The 17,881-nt window shown below is 37.4% G+C and overlaps 1 protein-coding gene across 1 annotated transcript in view; it reads left to right on the top strand.

Annotated features, from left to right (window-relative positions):
* SLC17A6 (solute carrier family 17 member 6) overlaps window positions 1-17,456 on the top strand; it is a 29,145-nt gene extending 11,689 nt beyond the window's left edge. The window contains exons 4-12 of the mRNA XM_046638162.1: window positions 3,772-3,886; window positions 4,984-5,071; window positions 5,605-5,691; window positions 8,472-8,614; window positions 11,264-11,413; window positions 15,156-15,288; window positions 15,706-15,816; window positions 16,284-16,411; window positions 17,121-17,456. Of these exons, the coding sequence (XP_046494118.1) occupies window positions 3,772-3,886; window positions 4,984-5,071; window positions 5,605-5,691; window positions 8,472-8,614; window positions 11,264-11,413; window positions 15,156-15,288; window positions 15,706-15,816; window positions 16,284-16,411; window positions 17,121-17,456 (1,291 nt within the window). The remainder of the gene's footprint in view (window positions 1-3,771; window positions 3,887-4,983; window positions 5,072-5,604; window positions 5,692-8,471; window positions 8,615-11,263; window positions 11,414-15,155; window positions 15,289-15,705; window positions 15,817-16,283; window positions 16,412-17,120) is intronic.
* Window positions 17,457-17,881: the final 425 nt, after the last annotated feature.

Here is a 17,881-nt window from a genome sequence, read left to right as displayed (position 1 = left end):
AATTTAGTTGCCAACTATGAAAAGAAGGACTTTAAGCAAAATGAAATGTCATTCTAGTTGAGCTTCAACTTACTGTTTGGAACTTCAAGTTCAGCAATATTTACCTAATTGATAACTGCACAGTCTGATGATTTGTTCAGCAAAAGCGATATGTTAGCTTGTTGCTGAAAGAATTTGTGTAACTTGCTAGAATTTTCACTAATGATTTATTTTTATATATAGTACTAACATTAATATAAATACGCTGATAGAACTATACTGCCTGATGTTATAAAGACCCTAGATTTACAATTCAAAAGTAAAAAAAAATGGACAAATATTTATTCGGGGAAATTTATTTATTTCTAGAAAGTGTTTTTTTATGTGAGTATAGTATTTCTTTATTTTCTCATACATTATTCAACTTTATCAGGAAGAAGCGGTGATCAGACCTTGAGTGAGTTTCTTAACTGAAATGGACTATAAGGCAAAAAACAAAATAAAGCAAAAACCCAGAATATAAATCAGAAGTCAGGTTAATTTTACAAATGTGTAATTGATTAATTGTATTGAATAGAACCTTAAATTTCTATGGGATCATCACCAATTCATTAAAATGTCCTCAGATAAATTATACTATTGTCTGGTATGTTATAAAATTTAACATTTATCTTATGGGGAAACATTGAAAATGCACCTGGAAACATCCACAGTGGAATTCTAAGACAAAAAGATTATGAAAATGAACCAAAAAAACAGCACAAATGTTCTCTTTAGGCCACTGATGTCAGGCAGTAACTCAGTCGCTTGGTTTTCATGATGGAGTACGGGGCAGCCTTCTCCTTCCCTGTAGCTAAAAAGAGTCTAGAAATCTAGCTTTTGGATTAAAATGGGGAAATACAGAAATCCAGCTCAACTGAGTGGAAACACAGAAGAGATGCTCTAACCGTGTGAAGTGGGTGGGGGCGGGGGTGGTGACTATCAGCCGGGCTTTCAATCCATGTGAAGCAGATCATTCAGGGATAAAATTTCCTCCTCTCCCTAAATAGTACATTTGTGCTGGGGGTGGGGAGAGAGAGGATATGAATCATAGATCATCTTCATAATTGCCTTAGTTCTCCGTTTCAGGAGGCAGATGAAATTAGAATTGAAGAGAATAATAAATATATGTATCACTAAACTTTTTATATAGTACATCACATTTCTTCCTTATAGTGACTTTGTAAGGCAAACACTCTTATGCTTGTTTTACTGATGAGAGAATTGAACACAGATTAGCAATGTTATTTTCCCAAAAATCACCAGCTGCCAAGAGGAAGAGTTGGGCCACTAACCCTGGTATATCTGATTTCAAATAATATGCTTCTTTACTAAGCACATTTCTCCTATCGAGTAGCTTTATTGTGTGCGCTTTTCTAAAAGAATTCACTGTATTACTTGGTGTGGGGCTTGGTCAACAAGAAAGAGCATGACTGTAGAATAATTTACAAGATGTATTTATTTGCATAATTTTGATTTTTAGACAAGTCTTTTGATCAGAGGGTAAACTTGAAAAACCTATTTTGGTGGGTATTGTTTTCAGGGCAGGACTGCTGTGAAACACAAGTATGTGTCAAAGTTGGGACCAGTGCTAGGGATAATAAAACACACAGGACTATTAAATGTTTCTTGGTGTATAATCTATTTCCTTCTGTCTGTTGAGATATCAAAAGTATATTCAATGCTTATGTTAGTTTGTTTGGTTCTTTTTTTTGATGAGGAAGATTGCCCCTGAGCTAACACCAGTGCCAATCTTCCTCTATTTTGCACATGAGACGCTGCCACAGCATGGCTTGATGAGCAGTGTGTAAGTCGGTACCCAGGATCTGAACCTGCAAACCCTAGGCTGGCAAAGTAGAGCATGGAAAGTTAACCACTATGCCACTGGGCCAGCCTTTATTTGTTTGTTTTTGTAACATCAGGCCAAATAGGAATGACGACTGTAGAGCGTAATACAGTGTACACAACTACATTAAGTACTGGTAAACAGTGAGATTCTTCAAGAGGACCATATATCACCTCTGAGGCATTACCACCTAATTTTGAGAGTAGAGCTTCAGAGACAGTGGTTTCAGAGGCTGATGAAGACGCCATGATGAACAGAAAGCATAATGGCAGCTGGTTTCAGGAGATTCTATAACGTTGTTTGGAAGACGTAAGGATGAAGCCAGACTGGGCCATGTCTGTCAGCGGCCATGCTGTGGTGGCACCTCACGGACAAAAAAAAGAAGAAGACTGGCAACAGACGTTAGCTCAAGATGAATATTCCTCAGCAAAAAGATAAATGAATAAAATAAAATACATTTTAAATCAATTTTTATAACAAGTTTGGATTCTTACTTTATAAAGATAGGTCATGGTATTTTTGCATTTATTTTCTGAAAAATAAATTCATATTTGGCAGAAGTGTAATATCACTGAGTGATAATGGAAGTAATCATTTCTAGAAATAGAAAGCTTCTATTTTGTGCGAAACATTTAGGAAATAAGTTATACTTTGACTCAAACCCAAAGATACCTATTCAGCAACTAGCACAGAGGAAGAATGGAACAGAACGTTCACCTCCTGAGAGACTATTTACCTCAGTGAAGAGAAGCCACTGAGGACAGGCGGATGTTAGGCTGCACCACGTAAACAAAAATATTTGACCTGGTCTATGATTCATAGAAAAAGAGCTGATCCACTTCAGCTCTTCGTAAAGTCATTTCTCAGATTTCAGTAGCAAGTTAATAATGTTCAAGGCCTGTTCCAGAAACTCAAGTCTTTAACAGTTTACATTTAATTGTGCCCCTTGGAAGAATTAGAGCGTCTACGAAGCAACCATCTTGACTGAATTCAAAACTCAATGTTCGACTTGAGAAAACTTGCACAGAACACAGCTTAGCTCATTAGAGATAGCGTGTCCCCAAAGTTCTCCGCAAGTACCTTCTAAAGTTACCCAGTTAGGGGCGTATTTCTCTTGCTTAGTAAAAACATCATGGAATATACATTTTTAAATGATGGCATGGAATTTTTACTTGCAGATGGATAAAGATGTTTGTGCCATATTTTCGGCAATTCTTTCTTGAATTGTTGTGTATGTGTGTGCAGCTAGAGGTGGCCTCAGACAGGAGTTCTCACCCACCCACACATAAAAAAAGAAAGAAAACCTGAGACAGACATATTAAGTAATAGTTATTTCTGTCATAAAAACATGTGCTGTGGGATCTCATCATGAGATTTCTTGGGGCATTTAAAATATGATTCCATTCATAAAATTTGTATGTATATGCTGCTTGTAGGGAAGTTGCAAATAGTTGTAGAATGGGAGGCACAATTCCATTCAGGCATTTATTATTTTTTCAACAACTCTTCAATAAGAATCTCCTATGTGTCAGGCACTGTGCTATGTATCGGGGATGGAACAGTGTATCTGAAAAACCAGCTCTTGCTCATAAGCAGCTTGTGTTGTAGCCTGAGATGTAGACCAAAAACATACACAATGATTCTTTGAATATTTGCAATTTTTCATTATATCTATGAAGAAAATAAATACAAGTACATTTAACCAGGTTTATTGGAGCCTTCTTTTATTTCCTGCGCTTCAAACAATGCATTATTTCAGGATAGTCCAAGTGTTTATTTGCAATGGTTGTCCAATCAAGTCCCGAATGTATCTTATTTTTTTTTTAGAAAAAATAATGTACCTTAAAATTGCTTGTAATTAGCTAGACCTGAGCAATTTCGATCTATTCACTCCTTTTCTTTTCCAGGGTTTTCGGAGCTGCCATCCTTCTTACCTCCACCCTGAATATGCTAATCCCGTCAGCAGCCAGAGTGCATTATGGGTGTGTCATCTTTGTTCGGATACTGCAGGGACTTGTTGAGGTATGGCATTGCAGGGTGGCATCATCCTAAGGTTGGCATGTTAATAAGAACCAGCAGATTCTCTTCGTCTTGATCTACAAAAAAATATATTTTATTAGGTTATATCTTGTAGTGTTAAAAAAATTGGAAAAGTTAGGCGATCAGATGTTCTGTCTTTAAATGATGCTAAACTGCAACTGTGATTGCTTACTTCTTTTTCTCTAGAATTGAGTGATGTTAAAGAAATGTTTAGTGACTATTTGACTTAAAAAAAAGGAACAGCGCCTCTATTAATGTGTCATGATAAGAATTTTTGAGTCCGTCCTTTGCTGATGCTGACCCTGAATTAATACTTTTTGTGAGTTTTATACAAAGTCCCTGCTGGCCTTGAATCATGATTTGAGTTTTCACTAGAATATTTCATTGAATGTGTTCTTTGGCCATCTGACTCTAATCAGTGACTTTGGCTCCATCAACCTATATCCTTTGAAAGAATATCATTTAAAAACTTAAGTTTGGCCTACCTTCTGCCTCTTCTCTTTCCGTGGAGTACGGTGGGAATAGACAAATCAGATAAAGTATTAAGGTGCTGAAAACAATCTTCTTTCTCTCCAAAAAGAAAGAAAAATGAGAGGATAAAAATAATAGAAAAAAGATAGCTATTTTAAAGGTGTTAAGTTCTAGGCAAGACTTTTAGGAAGTGTGAGCTTCAAGAATTTCAGCTTCGCCTTCCTTTATATGGATTCCTTATATTTGGGAATCACTGAGTTTAACGCCTCACAAAAGGGTCTCCCAAATTTCTCAAACTGTTCCGAATTACAGATGAACTGAGTAATATAGAATCTTTGCTTTTGCATTAATCACAAGAATATTGAAGTAGAAGGGAGACTTGAAGAGTGGGGAGAATTTGAACAGATCACTAAAAAGAGGTCATGTCTTACCTGGTCCGGGCTGAAAGTTCTTAAAACGGGATTTCAGGGAGTCAGCACAGGCCATAGGTAGCAGCTTTCCCTAAACCCTGGTGCCCATCCTAAGGAAACAGCATCAGAGAAGGGAATGTGCTTCTTTCGCAGTGATCCTGGATCCTGAATAGTGATATTTATCTTCCCCCCTCACAGGGCGTCACCTACCCAGCATGTCATGGCATCTGGAGCAAATGGGCGCCACCTCTCGAGAGGAGTAGACTGGCAACCACCTCCTTCTGTGGTGAGCACTGTGCGCAGATGTAGTCTTGGGGGCTAAAAGTTCAGGACTAACTTGGATAAGAATCGAAAGTTGGTAAAGCTCACCTGTAAAACCACCTGGGGAGTGTGTATGTCTGTGTGTGTACATGAGGGAAGGTTTTTTACCACCCATGTCAATTTCTTTAATTCTTATTAGTCTCCTTAAATCCTCTATTTCTTCTTGGGTTTTATATTTTTCTAGTTCATTCATTTCATCTAGGTTTTCAAATATATTCATGAATGGTTTTTATTATAGTCTTTTCAGTTTACTTTTTATGATAGCCTTTTATTATTTTTAAACCTCTGTTGAGTCTTGGGGAAGTAGGTTATATCCACTTGTGTTGTCCTGTATTCCTGGCTAAGCATTCATACGTGTGTTTGGAAGTATATGGGTGTGAGTACACATGTACCTGAGCATGCAAGTTGCGTTTCTGTGAGCCAACCCAGGGACATGAGATGAAGTCAAGAATTTCTGTCGATGTTACTTACCTTGCTCCCATTCTCCTTCTACTTTAGGTTCCTATGCTGGAGCTGTGATTGCAATGCCGTTGGCTGGCATTCTCGTACAGTACACCGGCTGGTCTTCAGTATTCTATGTCTATGGTATGTTGCATTTCTATACAATAAAGATAAAAGAAGTGTGCATAAGCTAAGACAGTGAGATAGCTCACTGAATATACTTCTGTGTTTACTCATTGAATTTTTTTCTATTCCTTATATCTTCTTATATTCCTTATATTCTATCTCCTTATATTCTTTATATCTTCTCCTTATATTCTGAGAAGATCAGGGAAAATGTTCTATCTCTATGATTTTCCCTGCATTGTAACTTAGGATTTCTAAAAGCAACCACATTACTGATGGGAAGTTTGTGATGTGTAACATATATTGTCCTTGATTACGAAGAAGAGGATTAAATTAGCTCTTGATTCAGAGCTGATTCAGAGGAAAGAGCTGGGCAGCACCCACTTCTCCTTGTGGCCCCTGCTTTCCTGGTCATTTCTGGGATCGTGCCTCCTCCAGACTGAATCTGGGCAGAGGGCTGGGAGGTGAGCGGAGTGTGGATGTGGCAGTGTGATTCTGGGGTGAAGTCTTAGCAAGTCGGCTGCTGCAGCAGCGCGTGCTAGTCTTCATTTCCCCAGAACTAAAGGCAATTAAGCCCCCGAGTGGGAATAAAAAATTACAAGAAACCCTAAGTTCAGACTCCCTTTCTGTTCACTTTTTGACCAGAAGCTAACAGCTTCCCACTTCAGGTTAGCCCTAAAGTCTCTCTCTAAGAGACGCTTTCTCAATAAAGAAGAAAGGAGAAATGTGAGGGAGGTGGAGTCCAGCTGATGTGGTCACGATCATTAGCATCTTGGGCATGGGCGTGAGAATCTGAAAGATTCATGAAGTCATGCAGTAGAACAGAACGGTATCCGGCTGCTTCCACGTTTCCCATGATGCATTCCCATCTTGAAATGTTCTCATCAGAGAAAATTCTGTTTGCAGGATGTTATTAAGTGTACTTTATAGTAGGGCCTCTTATCCTGGTTCAGAAGCCATGGACGGGTTTGGGATTCATGAATGCCCTAAATAGTAAGCCACACATGCATTTGTACATTTTCTTTTTTTCTGGGGAGAAATTTTTATCAGATTTTAATCCATATCTTTCATTAAATTTTCAAGAGTCCATAATTCAAAGAAAACTAAAACACTTGTTTATAGGGCGTATAGTACAAATTGGGATCGCCACCCATTAAATCCTCTGATGTGTGCCTTAGTCCATTACTTAGTTGGAGATATAATGTGACTTTAAAGTAAGGATATCAATTTCCACAAAGCACTCATGAAAACCAGTCTCATTATTTCGAGCTATATCTCATTTATCATTGAGAGGTACAAAGTTTAAATATTAGATAATCTGAAAATAGATCATAGCACTTGCCTACTTGCTGTTTGTAGCAAAAATTGGATCTTTGAGCCACACATTCAATATTGATATTTTAAAAATTAATAAGATAAGACCTGGCTAAAGTTAAAAAAGACAATGCATATAATCTGAGTGACTGGTGGATGCATTCAGTTAATGGTAATGATAATGATTAGTAAATTACAAGAACAAGAACTCTCAGTTACTGAGTGCTTATTTTGTGCCGTCCATTGTGATCATTGCTTTATGCATTATCTCCTTTAACATTTCTTTGCCACAATCTCATAAAAAAGGGATTATTCTCTCATTTTATAGTGAGGTTTAGAGACCTTCAGTTAGTGATCAGACCGTGTGGTTTCATGAGTGACACAGCCAGCATTTGAACCTGGGTGAGTCCGAGGCCATAACCACTACATGAGACCGAATTTCCGCACACGCTCTGATCCACAGGTGTGTATGCTGTCATGTTCAGTAATTACAAGGAGCATGGCACATCAGAAGCTCTGAGATTAAGGAATACTTCTTGGAGATTGAACAGGCAAAAGAAAAAGTATTATAGAGATCAGGAGCATTTAGATTGTTACCCAAGGGAAAAAGAGAACAGTAGGAGGCAAGAGTGAAATGGCCAGCTGCTGGGAAACCGGAATAAATCACTTGAAATTCTTTCTATTATTAATGCTTCTGATTTATATTGCACAATAGGGGTATGTTTTAATGGTGAAAGTGCTAAATAAAGAGGGGACTGAAAAAGGACTTGCAAATAGTTTATTGCACTGGAATTTATAACTTTCATCTATCCAAAGAATAATCAATAGGCAATAGTATGTACTGAAAATAATATGGTATACAGTCACATCAAGTGTCAAATGTTACTACATTAATAACAGAAGCCCATTTTTTCATGTACCATAGCCAGTTAAGCTAAAATAATCTTCTAGATTTGATTTAATAGTCTGTTTACTAGATATGGAAGTGCTAACAGGAGAGGGAAAAGAGCATTTCTTTTCTCTGGAAATACAGACTAGTCTCATATATTCAAGGCAGGCAAATAATAAAAGGACTCACCCCCAGCAAAGTTCTCTGAGGACAGGAATTTGGTCTTGTTCTTCATAATTGTCTCATTTAGCAGAGTGCCTTGGACAGTAATTGCTCAGTAAATGTTGTTGGATGTATGAACATGTTCCAGACCACACCATCCAATAATTCTTTATCGTGAGTTTCTTGTGTATTAGCGTTATTTAATAGTGACAAAGAGATAAAACTACAGGACCAGCCTTCAAGAAGCTTGAAGTCTAAAGGCAAAAGACAAGAAGAGATGGCTAAAGTCAGTTGGAGAAACATAAGCTGGAATTCACGTTCTCTAGAATGTTTGTCACATGATTATTGTAGTTTTATTCCAGCAAATGACGTTAAATGGAAGGTACTTGTGACAGTTTTCTCTGATGTCCTCCTCTTGAATTCTTCCTTACAGGAAGCTTTGGGATGATCTGGTACATGTTTTGGCTTTTGGTGTCTTACGAGAGTCCTGCAAAGCATCCTACTATTACAGATGAAGAACGTAGGTACATAGAAGAAAGCATTGGAGAGAGTGCAAATCTTTTAGGTGCAATGGAAGTAAGAACTTTATTATGGTGTATATTTTCCTATTCTTATTCTCCATCTCACCTCCCTCCAACCAACCAAACTATTTTATGATTCACTATTCAACAAAAATAATTTGATATCAATCGTTATTGTTTTCTTTACTCCATCCACAATCCCTGACTTAGAAATGATTGCTACTTCCTTCATCTATAATTTCTTTTTTTTAATTTATCTTTTCTTAAGCATCTTCAGATTTTACCTGCATTATGACTATGACTGTAAACCTAAACAAGTTTTTAACAACAGTTCGATATGGCCCATAATTTTAAAAAAATCAGTCAAGATTTGTTCATTTTAGACTGTAGGAAATGCTAAATGCCCTAATACAGTCATAAAAAGGGCTACTTTTTGTTTATTGAATATTTTAAATGTAAATTTTATACATCCATATTTATTTATATGTAGTTTAGGAAATACTAAAGCATTAGAATGCCAATAATAGATAGCTGACAAAAATATTCTTAATATAATAAAATCCGTTTATTGATAAAATGTTACCATTTTTCAGGATTATTATCATGAAGATCAAGATAATGTTGTGAAGTCTTTTTCTGATTCTGATTTGATTTCTTGGACAGGATCCACCTATGGAAAGAAAAATGCAGTTCTATGTCAAAAATGCAGATATTTTAGTCCATGTGACATTAATATATCATAAATAGTTATTAATAGCCATCTGATACTATAAAAAAGAAAAAACTGGTAAGCAAAAGTAATATATTTAGACAGTTTCAGTAATTCAGCACATAATCAGTAACTCAGTTTCCTTATGCTAAGAGTTGGTGATACCAGACACTGGCTAAGGACCAATGTTCCTTATACATTAAGCTTCTCCTCTTTCTTTTCAAGGCCCCTGCCGTCATCCTAATTGTATTTTATTCCAGCTCTGATTCTCTGCTTCATTTGTTAGAGAAAGCCTGTCTTTGACATCTCATCCTAGGTAAAAAGATCCATCACCCATTGTTGCCAAGGGTATCTTGGCCTTTAATTAATAAGAAAAATCCCATATTGCATATCTTTCAGAAGTTGAACTTCCATACTTAAAGGAAAACCCTTACATTCTAGTTGTTCCATGAACTGAATAGACTGGCGTTGGAACTTTTCCCTCCTGCTTCCTTCTGTAAATGGACTGATAATTTCTAATAATGGCTACTCCAGAAACAAGTGGTGGTGTGGCAGTGGCAGGGGGAGGGTGGGAGGTGTTGGTAGTGTGCCCTGGTGCCCACCAGCGGCAGCTGTGCGAGCAGAAGCTGAATATAGGCTGGCCTGTGGTGAGTTCGGAACTGAGCTTCAATTTCCAGCCAAAAATAATCGGATCAGCCTATAGATTCATTAGTTAAATATACTTCTTTTATTTACCCGTTCTTGAGAGATTGTATGTCCAGATCAGGCATAAGTTTTTTAAAACAATCAGAAATTTAGTTCTTTTGAAAACCAGTTTCTGGAAATGACCCCAAAGAACACCCACGAGGTTGATAAAACAGCCTAGATAATCTCAAACTCCCTATCTTCTATTCCTTACTGCTTTTCTAAACACAATATTTCACTTCTTGCTGATATTTTATACTTTCCTGTAGCTTCAAAGGAAATTTTTAAGACTGAGGTCAGGTGGGAATAGAACTTGTACTTTAGTTATTGGGAACTTTTTATTGTGAACAAATTCAGAACACAGTGAAACAGCAAGAACACCCACAGGAACACGCATGTCTCCACTGCAGACACACAGCTGTTAGCATCTTCCCTTATTTATTTTGTTTTTCTTTTTGCTGAATGATTTCAAAGTAAATGAGGTATCATAACACTTTACCCGTAAATACGTCACATGTATCTCTATAAAAATAAGAATACTCTCCTGCACAATTGAAGTAGTATCATCATATGTAACACAATTAGAATAATATCCCAACATTATATAATACCTAGATTATATTCAAATTTCTAATACTCAGTCCAAATTCTAATACCTAGTCTATAATAGTGTCTTTGTTTTGCATCTGGATCCAATTAAAGGTCACACATTGTAGCTGACTGTAGTATGTCTTAAATTTCTCTTCTTTTCTTAAAAAAATTAAACACAACATACAGAAAAAATGCATGAATCATAAGCTAACAGCTTGCTGAATTTTATAAACTAAACACACTTGTGCAGGAAACAGCTAGTTTAATAAGCAGAATGTTATCAGAATACCATAACTCCTACGGCCCCCAACTATTTTTTAACATATAAAATTAGATATTTTTCTTTCACATTTGATGAAGTGTTTTGTGACTTGAAGAGTAAAATTCTCAGTGGAGATGATCCTCGTATGAATAAAAGAAATACCTTCCCAGCAGGAGCAGGTTATTGCCTTCTAATAATTTTCTGAAGTTATTTCCTGTACAAATATAATATGATAATGTAGATATTCCTGTATTGGCTATTTTTATTTTCTGGAGAATAAGTATATTTATCTGGTGTCACTTCCCCAGAACATATTAATTTTTTAAGAAAAAATCCTGCACTTTTTGAATCCATCTATAATGCAGTCACTAGAAGTTTGTATCTACAGCGCCTATTATTCCCACTTAAGTTAGAAAATATTTAAAATAGGCAGAATGGCTCCTTTTTTTGAATTTCAGAAATTCAAGACTCCATGGAGGAAATTTTTTACATCTATGCCAGTCTATGCAATAATCGTTGCAAACTTCTGCAGAAGCTGGACGTTTTATTTATTGCTTATTAGTCAGCCAGCATATTTTGAGGAAGTGTTTGGATTTGAAATCAGCAAGGTATGTAAAAATTATCCTTATTCAACTAGTGCATTATTTTTGTCTTTAAGTGACTAGTAAGTTCCTCTGCCAAGATTTTATCTTCTAAATTTCATGAGTTATTTATTTATTCATTCAACAAATAACTTCTGGGAAACAAAGACTAATAAGGTATTTGAGCGTCTCCTGCACTCAGCTGTCTGCCAGGAGCTGCTCTTTGCTGCTGGGAACACAGACCAAACAGGCACAGTCTTTGCCCTCACGCAGCTTCCATGTCAGTCGACGTGGCCAGCAGTGTAGCCTTTTCCCTGTAAATAAACAGAACTCCTCTTACATCTCAGGTCGGAAACAATATGACAGTGAATGAAAAAGTGTTTTATTGAAGTGGAATTGTATTTATATAGTTACCAATCTAACTCTTCTTCAATGCTCTCAGAAATACGTCTGGCTAAAAGGTTCGAGGATAGCAAAAATATCTGAAAACCTTCTTGTATGTTGTTTATCCAGTTTATTCTTTTAGCATGCGTTTGTGGAACATTTATATGAAGCTTTGTATTAGTTCGGAAATAAAAACATGGTTCCTGTCCTCAAGAGTTACAATTTGGTGGTGTAGACAAAAACAGCGTTACCAATCACAGCACAGCATGCTAAATGCTACAGACATTTATTCTTAGCTATGAAAATATAATCATTTTGAGATTTGCTGTAAGGTTGAAATGTACATAAAAATAATACTTTATTTAAGGGTTTGAAATTTACAAGGTCCTTTGATATTCATGCACAACCTCGTTTGGCTGACCAGCTAGATAACTGTCTCATTTCTATGGGACCGATGGGGAAACAGAAACTAGGGAAGCTATTTAAATTTGCTAAGGCCAAGCTGATAGTAAATGACAGAATGAAGTTTAAGCCCAGATCCTCTGATTTATGTTTCAAGTCCTTTTGCTACGCCATTTAAATCCAGGTAAACCATATGTTCCTTTAAACTCGTAGCCAGTACTTGTTGAATGCCGTCTCTGTGCCAAGCACTTTGCTGAGTCCTGAATACACTTGTCTGTCCTGGCCATGGACTTGCCGTTTCTCTTCATGTCCTTACATAAGTCCAGCTGGGCTCACTATTCATATTATATCTCTGCTTGAAAGACTATCTGAGGCCTGGAACTGAGGAAAACCTGAGTTGAGGAGTAGCTATTCTGAGAGCTCTTTTGTAATCCCCGTTTCTAAGGAAACTGTTTCCTCCATCCCCGAGAAGAATGGCCGCTTTAGACAGGCCTCTTCTCTCTGGAGCTGATCAAACATTGTGGGGCAGCCTTCGGGAGCTCTGAGAGGTGCTATACTTCTCAACAAAGGCTGCTGGAGGTGTGAGTCCATTTTCATAATCTAGGACAAATATGACACTGAGAGGCTATTAATAAAGTCATGTCCCATGGGGGAGAGAGAAGGAGCCAACTGATGTTAATGAAACCGTGTGGTCATTCTGACCCTATAGCTCCAACTAATTGAAAATGCTTCAGTGAAAGTGATGATATTTTGCAAAAACTAAATATAGTAACCAGATGGGTTGATTTGATTCATTTAGTATATTTTTAACTAAATTTTGGATAAATTCTACACACACAGATTAGCCTGAAGATTTTAATTATACTGGTTAAAAACAAACAAACAAAAATCTCTGACTTACCTGAGAAATGTGTAAAAGAAGTGATGGAGGCCACAGAGCATGGGCTTTGGGTCCAGGCTGGCATGGCTCTGAGTCCGAGCTCTACAATAAACTATTGATACATAACCTTGGGCTGGTTTCTGAATAATTGTCAACCTCAGTTTTCTTCTCTATAAATAATGGTATTAATTGCATTTTTCAGAAGTACAGTGAAATTTAAGTGAACTAAAATACTTACATGGAGGGTAGTTCTCTCCAACCTTAGTTAAGTTGGGTGTCCAACGGACAAAACCACAAGTGCAGTGGCTTAATCTTCATTATCCATCGATCGATCTATCTCAGCCTATGCTCATATATAACATTTTTCAGCCCCTTGAAAATGGCATAGCCAGGGAGGGCCAGTGCTTGGATTAACCAGCTCTTTGAGAGTTCAGATCACAGAAGCCCGCCAAATGACAGGAGACACTCATTCCTTTTGAACTTCACATTTAGGAGTGGAGGAGAGCAGTGTTGAGTGGCTGCTCTTTGTTGACGGGTAGACTGCCAGTTTCTGAGCAGAATATGGAACAGATCGGGGAGAGAAATGCAGACTGTGACCCAGAGAAGCAAAGTGGAGGGTGGGCCAAGTCTGATAACCTGGGATTTCTATGAAGCTGAGCTCAGTTTTTACACTCAGGCAGAACTGGTTCAAAACTTGGTTCTGACAATCACTTAGCCCTTCTGAGTCAGTTTCCTCATCTATACAATGGGAATAATAATGTAAAAAGCTTCCATCCAGAGTGAAAGAGAGAATTAAATAGCTTGGACATAAGCTATTTTAGAGTCACTTGCTATCTTGATTAATCGCTACAACAGCCCAGTCCGTGGTGGCGACACCACAGTATACCCACCGCAAAATAAAGCAGAATCTTTGTCTCCACACTCCAATGGTCTAATTGGAAAGATATCTTTATACACAAATAATAAACATTTCTCTGGTACTTACCGTTTGCCAGGAATTGTGCCTCAAAATATACTCAGTAGACACTCCCTTATGTGTTTATATTCAAAATTTACTAAGTCCAGATACGTGGTAATACACAAGTAAAAAGCATTTTATCATTCTTTCTGCCCCCATGATTCCCAGAGAACAGTGCCTTGCATGTAATTATTGATCAAAAAATGTGTGTTGAGGGGCCGGCCCGGTGGCACAGCAGTTAAGTGCACACGTTCTGCTTCAGTGGCCCAGGGTTCACTGGTTCGGATGCCTGCTGCGGACATGGCACCGCTTGGCAAGCCATGCTGTAGTAGACATCCCACATATAAAGTAGAGGAAGATGGGTACAGATGTTAGCTCAGGGCCAGTCTTCCTCAACAAAAAGAGGAGGATTGGCAGGACTTAGCTCAGGGCTAATCTTTCTCAAAAAAAAAAAAGTGTGTTGAATGGACGGTGGCTGGGTAGGTTTTAGACTGGGCCACTTAGTATGAAATTAGTTCAGAAGCTATACATCACTGTATGACAATGTGACCGAATATTGATATTTGACATAGAAAAATACCTAAAATGGAAGAAGTGACCTGCATTTTCTGGGCTTTTAATCTACAGAACCTAATATAAAACTCATATGAGATATAGAATTAAAATGCAACTGAGGCTTTTAGCCTTCTTATGAATTAAGAAATGAATTTTAAAGGACAGGCTCTTCAAGGTTTGTTGAACATATTTCTCTTCTCTCTGACTCTGTCTCTGTCTCCCCGTCTCTTGCTAGTGATGAATTTTTGCAAACACATTTAAGAATATAAAATAGGCACATAAATGTGAATCACTCTGCAATAAGATTCAGGATAATTTATTCATAAACTCAAAATTTACTGACTCATAACAGAAAAAAATGTATTCTCCTGGAAGAAAAAAAGAGGTCAAAGCAAATTTACTTAGCTTTTCTCATTTATTCTGTGAAAGTTATTGCTTATTCTAGGAATGAGTAAGTGGTCATTCGGAGACAGTATTTTTTCCTTCCTTTGTCTGTAAAGAGTTTACCATGGATTAAAAAAACCAAGACTGTTAAGTGGCCCATGTTACTTACCGTCACGTATATTTCTCCCGGTGTTGTGTTTCGTCAGGTTGGCATGCTATCTGCTGTGCCACACTTAGTGATGACAATTATTGTGCCCATTGGAGGACAGATTGCAGATTTTCTAAGAAGCAAACAAATTCTTTCAACTACTACAGTAAGAAAGATCATGAACTGTGGTGGTAAGTACATAAATGATGTTGAGGACAGGTTTTTAGTTCGTGAAGTTCTGATCTACATGCGTGAGTACCTTATTCTATGCCTATCAAATCTGCAGTGACATTTGTGCCTTCACCGCTCATTTCTGATCATCTCCCCATACTACTTCAAATTTTCACAACTCCTAATTTTAAACAGCTGTGTTACTAACTTGACCCTTCATACCACTGAAGCTTAAGGTTGTTTTTGATGTTTTTATTAAAACACAACAAAGCCTTCAGTAATCCTTGCACATAAATTATTACTGTTATTATTATTTTTAAGATAGACTCCCTGAAGTGGTTTGCTAGGTCGAATAAGCATGAGCATTTTTAGCAGGTTTGGCTCATTGAAAAAATTTACACAAACTTCTGCAGTATCCCATGTGTTTGTTCCTGAAGGTTTTGGCATGGAAGCAACACTGCTTCTGGTGGTCGGCTACTCTCATACGAGGGGGGTCGCTATCTCCTTCTTGGTTCTTGCTGTGGGATTCAGTGGATTTGCCATTTCCGGTAAGAGACATTTTTTTTTTTTATTTGTACTTGTAACATCTTGATGTTTTCTGGTGATAAAAATTGTATATATTCTACTTTCCTCTTTAATATTTTGATTTTTGAGAAAGTTTATTCAGCATATTTCCACTAGGAAATAAAAACAATACAACATTTAGAAATTCTCATTTAGATTTTTTACTACCCACCTTTCCCTGCTTACACTTAAGTTTGGTTTTTCTGGTGTTCTTGTTAAGAGGACATCTCCTTCTCTGTGCAGTGAGCACCACGTCTTACGTGTTGGGGAAGAAATCATGCCTCATTCCACTCTATCCCTGACCTGAGTTATCAAAAGGTAGTTGTGAAGCACATGCTATGCAGCTGGTATCTTTTAAGGAGGGTGGTGAGTATGGTGGAGGATGCTCTATAGGCATCTGCATCTAAGAGGTTTAGGACTCTCTGAGTCAAAGCTTGTGTGTGTGTTGCAGGTTTCAATGTTAACCACTTGGATATTGCTCCAAGATATGCCAGTATCCTAATGGGCATTTCAAATGGCGTTGGCACATTGTCAGGAATGGTTTGCCCTATCATTGTTGGTGCAATGACGAAAAATAAGGTAAGATAGAGCAAAAGAGATGTTCAGTGGTAGAAGCTTCTCTCTCAGGGTTGGGAAAAGTGTTAATACCTACTGTTTGGCATTCTCCCTGTGGGCCAGTCACTGTATCTCTGAGTAGGGTAAATAATCGAGGCTCAGAAGGAGATCTTGAAGAATACTGAGGAGCCCTCTTCCCCAAACAATAAACTATATGCTTTTCAACACCTTTTAATATTCCTGATATTCCTGGTGTGGCAAAACCACAACAAACCCTTTTTCTCCTAGCTTGTTAGAGTAGGTGAGCAGAAGTCTTCTGAGCTTTATTTGTAAACCTCAATTCAGGCTTCTCTGCAGTTAATGATGGAAGAATATTATTATTAGCTACTTGTCCTTAAAAATTATATTTACCAAAAAGAAATAAACAAGTGTGAGAAAAAATAAGTAAATCATTGGAAGTTAAAAGAGACATTATGAATACTTTAAAAATTAGCAGACCATAGATATATTTGGGGTTTTATTTCAGAATTTTAGATTTAAAAATTTTTAAATAATGAAAGTCATAGTATTAGAGAAAGTTTCCAGCACAGTATTCGCTTTGTATAATCAGAACAGAGGTTTCCCCTGAAGATAGCGCTGTACCAAAAGCTCGATGGTGGGGCATTCAGCGAAGACGTGAGGCTTTTCAGACGTGGGGAGTTTGTTCTCACAGCGCCGCTTTTTGTCCCTGCAGTCACGTGAGGAGTGGCAGTATGTCTTCCTGATCGCTGCCCTAGTCCACTACGGCGGAGTAATCTTTTATGCAATATTTGCCTCAGGAGAGAAGCAACCCTGGGCAGACCCTGAGGAGACAAGTGAAGAAAAATGTGGATTTATCCACGAAGATGAGCTTGATGAAGAAACAGGAGACATTACTCAAAATTATATAAATTATGGTACCACCAAGTCTTATGGTGCCACAACACAAGCCAATGGAGGTTGGCCCAATGGTTGGGAAAAGAAAGAGGAATTTGTACAAGAAGAAGGACAAGGCTCATACACCTATAAGGATCGAAATGATTATTCATAACAAAGCTAATTGCTGGGTTTATTTTTAGTGTTTGTGATTAAATTAATTGTGATTGCACAAAAATTTAAAAAAACGTGGTGTAAACATGTAATATCAACCAGGCAAGTCTTGCTGTAAAAATGAAATCAAAAGAAACTCACGAAGTTACCGTCAAGTGCAATCTGTAGAAGTTGTGAAATTCCATCATTTCCATTCAGGTCATCCATCCTCGCATTTGTGACTTAAAGATTGACTGGTCGAAACTGTAGAAGCAAGTAGTTCCTCACTGGATTTACATGAGCTAAAACTCATCACCATTTGACAAAGCACAACTAAAACAGTTGGCACATCCCGTCCTACAAAGGTTAGGAAGCCAAAGCTACTTGGTCATGCAAAATGCACTTGTATATTTGTTACACTGTATTGCAAGATATCAGGCAGAAGTC

This window comes from Equus quagga, chromosome 14 (genome assembly GCF_021613505.1).
Source record: "Equus quagga isolate Etosha38 chromosome 14, UCLA_HA_Equagga_1.0, whole genome shotgun sequence".
In the NCBI taxonomy this organism is placed as follows: domain Eukaryota; kingdom Metazoa; phylum Chordata; class Mammalia; order Perissodactyla; family Equidae; genus Equus; species Equus quagga.
Note: the sequence above shows the minus strand (reverse complement) of the source record. Positions and strands in the feature narration are given on the sequence as shown.